Source organism: Penaeus chinensis, chromosome 43 (genome assembly GCF_019202785.1).
Source record: "Penaeus chinensis breed Huanghai No. 1 chromosome 43, ASM1920278v2, whole genome shotgun sequence".
NCBI lineage: Eukaryota > Metazoa > Arthropoda > Malacostraca > Decapoda > Penaeidae > Penaeus > Penaeus chinensis.
Genome location: NC_061861.1, coordinates 1972212 through 1979531, shown reverse-complemented (window position 1 = coordinate 1979531; position 7320 = coordinate 1972212). Strand labels below are relative to the sequence as shown.

The window sequence follows — 7320 nt, the reverse complement described above, 5'->3', positions numbered from 1 at the left end:
GCAAGTATGTGAGTATAGAAACATAAATACATATCATATATATATATATATATACATATATATACATATACATGTGTATATATGTAATATATATATATATATATATATATATATACATGTGTATATACATAGACACACATATATATACATATTTAAATATACATTTATTTATTAGTACGCAAAGTTATATTACATAAAAACGAAAGTACAACATTTTAGTCCTTTTCCTCTTAGTAATAATTTTTAAGTTGTACAAGTAGTCTAAATTATAAACAAAAAAAAAAATACACCCTGTTACTTGACTAGCTGTATTTTTTTCCCCAAACGCACTTTTAGAAGATCATGGATATTCTAATCTACATAACATTGCACTTCTTTTGATATCAGATTCATTAGTATATTTTTTTTTCCTGGTGCAACCCTATTCATACTAGACTATATCAATTTCAACGAGGGATGGTATGATTGGATAATGTGTAACGTCTGTGGTTAATGATGTTCGAACTGGCTATCAAGAATCATTTAAAGGAAAGGTAAACAGTAAGCTGAATATGTGTGGCGTTTTCCCGATTTTTTTTTTTTTTTTTTTTTTTAATACATTTACACAGACACATGAACGTAGATAAGCACAGGAACTTAAAAAGTATATAGACCCGTCTGAAGATGTGTGACTGGTATGCTGTGGGTTTTTCATAGATTTCAGTAAGAAAGGAATGTCTTTGTGTTTGGATACACATATGAATACACAGTATATATGTATATATGTATGAATATGTGTGTATATATGTATGTACATGTGTGTATATATGTATGCCTATACTGTATATATGAATATACATATATATATATATATATATATAAACATACATACATATACATGTGTATACCCATATATATATATATATATATATATATATATATATATATATATATATATATATGCACATATAGACAGATAAACAGATAGGTAGATATATATATATATATATATATATATATATATATACACATATATATATGCACACACACACACATACATACACGCACATACACACACACACATATATATATATATATAAATATATATATATATAATATATATATATATATATATATATATATATATATACACACACACATGAACATATACATACACACACTCACACAAACACACACATACATTTACATATACCCATATATCAATACATGTATATAGACAGATAAATAAATTGGTAGATATATATACATATATATGCACACACACATACATACACGCACACACACACACATATATATATTATATATAATATATATATTGTATATAATACATATATATATACATATATATGTTTATTTATACAGACACACACACGGACATATACATGCACACACTCACACACATATAGATATAAATATACGTATGTGTGCTACACAATCGGATTACATTGTCCTCTCACGTTAATCCCTTTCACTACCCAGCACACGTTCTAGGACCCGTCGATACCTTAACCCATCCTTCGACCTGGACCTGGACCTGCCTTGACCTTTGATCCAATCCCAGTACATGCATGGCCTGCCCCCTTCACTGCCGGTCCATATAAAGGGTGTGTGAAAACTTCCAGAGCACAGTCGTAAACGCATCTCTAAATATGAAGGTTTTATTTATTGGTAAGTTTGAAATTTCTTTTTTTTATTCAGCTTTCAAAGTCTATATGTTTACTGATGTTCAGATAGATAAATAGGCATATTTAGTGGTCTGTTAATATAAATTATCATGCTTTATTCTGATTGGTCTCTAGCTTTTCGTGGAGATTTGCAAATAGTAGTAGTAATAATATTAATAACAATAATAATGATAAATAAATATATAAATATATTGAATAATTAATTAATTAATATAAATAGATAAATACGCAGTTGATATGCAGTTTCATTGAATTAGAACATATGGGTACAAATCGTGATCAACTAGATGTAGAAATGTAACAGCAACAATCACTTAACAGTGGCGCTGGCAGCTGCCGCCGTCGGCCAGCAGTTCCAGCAGCAAAGGCAGTATGACACTGCCGTCCGCCTTGCCACTCCCGGATACTTCCAACAGGGCGGAAGCTTCACCTCAGCTTCTTTCCGCAACACCAATGGCCAACTGCAAAGCGATTCCTTCCAGAACTCCTTCCAAACTGCCACTTCAGACAGCAACAGCTTCCGTCAGCCTGGACTCTTCCAGAACAGCAACCAGCTCCAAAGGAATGCTGATGCCAACCGCAACCAGTTCCAGACTGCTTCATTCCAGCAGAGAGTAGAAGTTCAATCCAGAATTCAAACACTCAATCTGGCAACAACTTCTTCCCTTCAGGTTCCAGTCAAATTGGTTCCGACAACCGACTCCAAACTAACACTAATCAGATTAATTCTGGAAACCGATTCCAGTCCAGTTTCAACAACCAGGATTCCAATAACCGATTCCAGTTCAGCTTCAACAACCAGGATTCCAACAACCGATTCCAGTCAAGCTTCGACAACCAGAATTCCAACAACCGATTCCAGTCCACACTCAACAACCAGGATTCCAACAATCGATTCCAGTCCACCTTCAACAACCAGAATTCCAACAACAGATTCCAGTCAAGCTTCGACAACCAGGATTCCAACAACCGTTTCCAGTCCACTTTCAACAACCAGGATTCCAACAACCAATTCCAGTCCACCTTCAACAACCAGGATTCCAAAAACCAATTCCAGTCCACCCTCAACAACCAGGATTCCAAAAACCAATTCCAGTCCACCTTCAACAACCAGGATTCCAGCAACCGCTTCTCTCAGAACTCTCAGGCCAGTTCCTTCCTCCGATCCGGTTCGTCGTTCGATTCCTCCAGTGACTCGGTCAGAGGAGTCTTCGAGCCTCTGAACCTTCCCTCCGGCGCCAGTGCCTTACTGGGAGGCATCACGAGCTCCTTCAGCTGCCTCGACCGTCCCTACGGCTACTACGCTGACCAGGACAACTCGTGCCGTGTCTTCCACGTGTGCAACCCGACACTCTTCTCCAACGGCGCCGTCGAAACCTACCAGTACAGGTAAGTCAGCTCATTATCCATAGTTAACATAGACGTAATAATCTACCTGCAATTTGAATTGCAGTCCTTTAAAACCCAAGGGAAATTTTAACCAAAGATATTGTGTACAAAGTGATAGTTTGCGATTGTTTTACTGAGCATTTTTCCAGCATCTAAATCTTATGTTTCTCTGCACAGCTTCATGTGCGGCGAGGGTTCCGTGTTCGACCAGAAGGAGCTGGCTTGCGTAGCGGAGTCGTCCGCCATCCCCTGCCTGGAATCCTCCAACTATTTCTACACCAACGAGCAGTTTGGACGCCCTGAAGATAAATCGTTTTAAAAGAATCGAAGACTGACCTTTACAAAGACGGATTATTTTGTTCGTAATCTGCTGCATAAGCAAGAAGTTTATTTTAGAACATGTACCTTAATTAGATGAAGTCAATTTTCCAATAAATTAAATAGAGATACGCAGTGTTTCATCATTTGAGTACCAACCTAACTACAATGAGAAATAATGAAACAAAAACAGATACAATGAGAGGAATTATTTCATTGCAGCAAATCCACTATTAGAAGGCAGTGAATTCTAACAGCACAGCACAAACTTGAGATCAGTAATGAAAGTACATCGACTATTGTGTTATTGATGTCTCGATCCGAAGGTCGCGTCTTCAGGAGTAGACCATGCAATTATAATGCAATAGTCCCAGACATGCTAATACTTTCCTCATTCACTGTGGCATAAATTGTGTCTAAATGCCTTTTTTTTTCTCCAAAAGATATATACACACTTTATCCTTAGTGTAAACAACATTAACAGATACAGAAATGAAGCAATAACAGTGACCCACAACAAGGAATATCTAACCAGGACCAGCCAGACTGTCTAGTCACATAAAGAGGTAGGAATGAGAATTAACAGCTTCAAAGTGTAAGAAGTGTTAGTGGTGCAGTTCGATTATATCTTTATACAAAAAAAGGTATATTCGAAAGGCTTCAAATACATCCCTTGCACTGTGATGTTATTCATTCTTATTCGTAACTTGTTCAACTTATGTCACAACTAACTTGAGTTGTCTACAACTAGTCTTATAGTCGCTGTGGAAGGGAATTACGTATTAAAGTATTAGACGAGAAGTTCTTTTTATTTATTTATTCATTTATTTATTAGAAAACGAATATGGAATCGTCCAAATGAGGTTGGTCTCAATTCATATTCATCCAACATTTTAAGCTGTTAAATATCACAGGTGATTAAAATATGCAACCAATTAATCAGATGAAATATCATATGTATATCATATATAAGTATATAAATATATATATAAATATATAAATGTATATATAAATATATAAATGTATATATAAATATATAAATGTATATATAAATAAATATATGTATATATGTGTGTGTGCGTGTGTGTGTGCATATGGTTAGATATGTAACATATGTGTTACATATATATGTGTGTGTATGTGTGTGTACATATATATGTACAGACACATACACACACACATATGTAGTATATATAATGTATACACACATATACTATTTAAATGCGTGTATGTATATGCATGTATGTATGCGCATGTAAGAGATTATTTGTATAATATAAATTATGTATATATATATAATGTAAATATGCATATATGTTAATGTTAATATACATATATATGTATACATATACATACATACATATATAAACTTATAAGTATACATATATGTATATGTGTATATAGAGTATATTTATATAAATTTATTCACATTTATGCATGTGTGTATATATGTATATATATCTGCTTATATATGTGTATATCTATACACATATAATGGCTATAAAAATTTGATAAGAAACAGCTATATTACCTGACTTTCAATAATGGTTTTCACCAATCACAGTTCCGAAGATGAAGGGGGAGGGGGGAGAATATGCTCTTGAGGTTTCTTATCTACTCTTCTAATTTGCCTATTACAGTCACACTATAGACTTCTAGATTGTAAAAAACACGGATACGTCACATCTATATCCATGGCACTGACATTGTTATGCTTGGTGTTTTTATTTCATTCAAAACTTACAAGTTATCAAACCGTGATAGATAGCTGCCCTGCTGCTTTCTCCCCTGCCAGGACCTGCCCCGACCTTTGATCGAGTGTCCCGCCCTTCACAGCCGGACTATATAAGGACGAGGCATAGCAGACAGGTCATAGTCGGACGCACTTCTCCGCACGCAACAGACATGAAGGTTCTCATTGTTGGTGAGTTGAGATTTTTTAAAGCATTGTTAGTTTTGTATAATAAAACAAATATGGTCAGATTAGAGGTATTTAATTTTTTTTTTTTTTTTTTTTTTTTAACATTCTGGCTATAAGTATGCTATACTATATTGTAGTTACAGTTTATTTAGTTTTAGTGATATGCATACTACGATTCCATTTGCAGTTGCACTGGCAGCTGCCGCCGTCGGCCAGCAGTTCCAGCAGCAAAGGCAGTATGACACTGCCGTCCGCCTTGCCACTCCCGGATACTTCCAACAGGGCGGAAGCTTCACCTCAGCTTCCCTCCGCAACACCAATGGCCAACTGCAAGGCGATTCCTTCCAGAACTCTTTCCAAACTGCCACCTCAGACAGCAACAGCTTCCGTCAGTCTGGACTCTTCCAGAACAGCAACCAGCTCCAAAGTAATGCCTTCCAGCAGAATAGTGGAAGTTCATTCCAGAACTCAAACACTCAATCTGGCAACAACTTCTTCCGATCAGGTTCCAGTCAAATTGGTTCCGATAATCGATTCCAGACTAACACTAATCAGATTAATTCTGGAAACCGATTCCAGTCCAGCTTCAACAACCAGGATTCCAACAACCGATTCCAGTCCACCTTCAACAACCAGGATTCCAACAACAGATTCCAGTCAAGCTTCGACAACCAGGATTCCAACAACAGATTCCAGTCTACCTTCAACAATCAGAATTCCAACAACAGATTCCAGTCCACCTTCGACAACCAGAATTCCAAAAATCGATTCCAGTCCACCTTCAACAACCAGAATTCCAACAACCGATTCCAGTCAAGCTTCGACAACCAGGATTCCAACAACAGATTCCAGTCTACCTCTAACAACCGTTTCCAATCCACTTTCAACAACCAGGATTCCAACAACCAATTCCAGTCCACCTTCAACAACCAGGATTCCAAAAACCAATTCCAGTCCACCTTCAACAACCAGGATTCCAAAAACCAATTCCAGTCCACCTTTAACAACCAGGATTCCAGCAACCGCTTCTCTCAGAACTCTCAGGCCAGTTCCTTCCTCCGATCCGGTTCGTCGTTCGATTCCTCCAGTGACTCCGTCAGCGGAGTCTTCGAGCCTCTGAACCTTCCCTCCGGCGCCAGTGCCTTACTGGGAGGCATCACGAGCTCTTTCAGCTGCCTCGACCGTCCCTACGGCTACTACGCTGACCAGGACAACTCATGCCGTGTCTTCCACGTGTGCAACCCGACACTCTTTTCCAACGGCGCCGTCGAAACCTACCAGTACAGGTAAGTCAGCTCATTATCCATAGTTAACATAGACGTAATAATCTACTTGCAATTTGAATTGCAGTCCTTTAAAACGGAAAGGGAAATTTTAACCAAAGATAGTGTGTACAAAGTGACAGTTTGCGATTGTTTTACTGAGCATTTTTCCAGCATCTAAATCTTATGTTTCTCTGCACAGCTTCATGTGCGGCGAGGGTTCCGTGTTCGACCAGAAGGAGCTGGCTTGCGTAGCGGAATCGTCCGCCATCTCCTGCCAGGAATCCTCCAACTACTTCTACACCAACGAGCAGTTTGGACGCCCTGAAGATAAATCATTTTAAGAGAATCGAAGACTGACCTTTACAAAGACGGATTATTTTGTTCGTGATCTGCTGTATAAGCAGGGAGTTTATTTGAATCTTCATTAGATGAAGTGTAATTTCTAATAAATTAACCAAAGAAATGCTTTTTTATAATTTAAAACATAATGAGAATCCAATCCATCATGAAATCAATACCAGCGATATATATATTTTATACTGTATATATATCTGTACATCTATCTTTCCCTACCTATTTATATAACTGTTTATTCATATATCGATAGTTTGTGCGTGTGCGCGTGTATGTGTGTAAACAAACATGGACACATACAGCTTATGCCTGGTTTATCTGCGTGGCATGCCTGAGGTCAACAATACATTTCTTTGATCTATTATCCAAAAAATCAACTCACGTATTG

The 7320-nt window shown here is 37.0% G+C and overlaps 2 protein-coding genes across 2 annotated transcripts; both read left to right on the top strand.

The window, feature by feature from the left end:
* The first annotated feature begins 1649 nt into the window (after positions 1-1649).
* On the top strand, positions 1650-3527 carry LOC125048205 (probable ATP-dependent RNA helicase ddx42). Its single transcript, XM_047646775.1, has 4 exons — positions 1650-1668; positions 2007-2231; positions 2273-3074; positions 3252-3527. Exons 1-4 carry the CDS (start codon positions 1650-1652, stop codon positions 3391-3393), a joined length of 1188 nt encoding a protein of 395 aa, XP_047502731.1. The 3' UTR covers positions 3394-3527.
* A 1754-nt stretch (positions 3528-5281) lies between these two features.
* On the top strand, positions 5282-7041 carry LOC125048402 (putative uncharacterized protein DDB_G0286901). The gene is made up of 3 exons (XM_047647082.1): positions 5282-5316; positions 5501-6599; positions 6778-7041. The coding sequence occupies exons 1-3, from the start codon at positions 5298-5300 to the stop codon at positions 6917-6919; spliced, it is 1260 nt and encodes a 419-aa protein (XP_047503038.1). The 5' UTR covers positions 5282-5297; the 3' UTR covers positions 6920-7041.
* Positions 7042-7320: the final 279 nt, after the last annotated feature.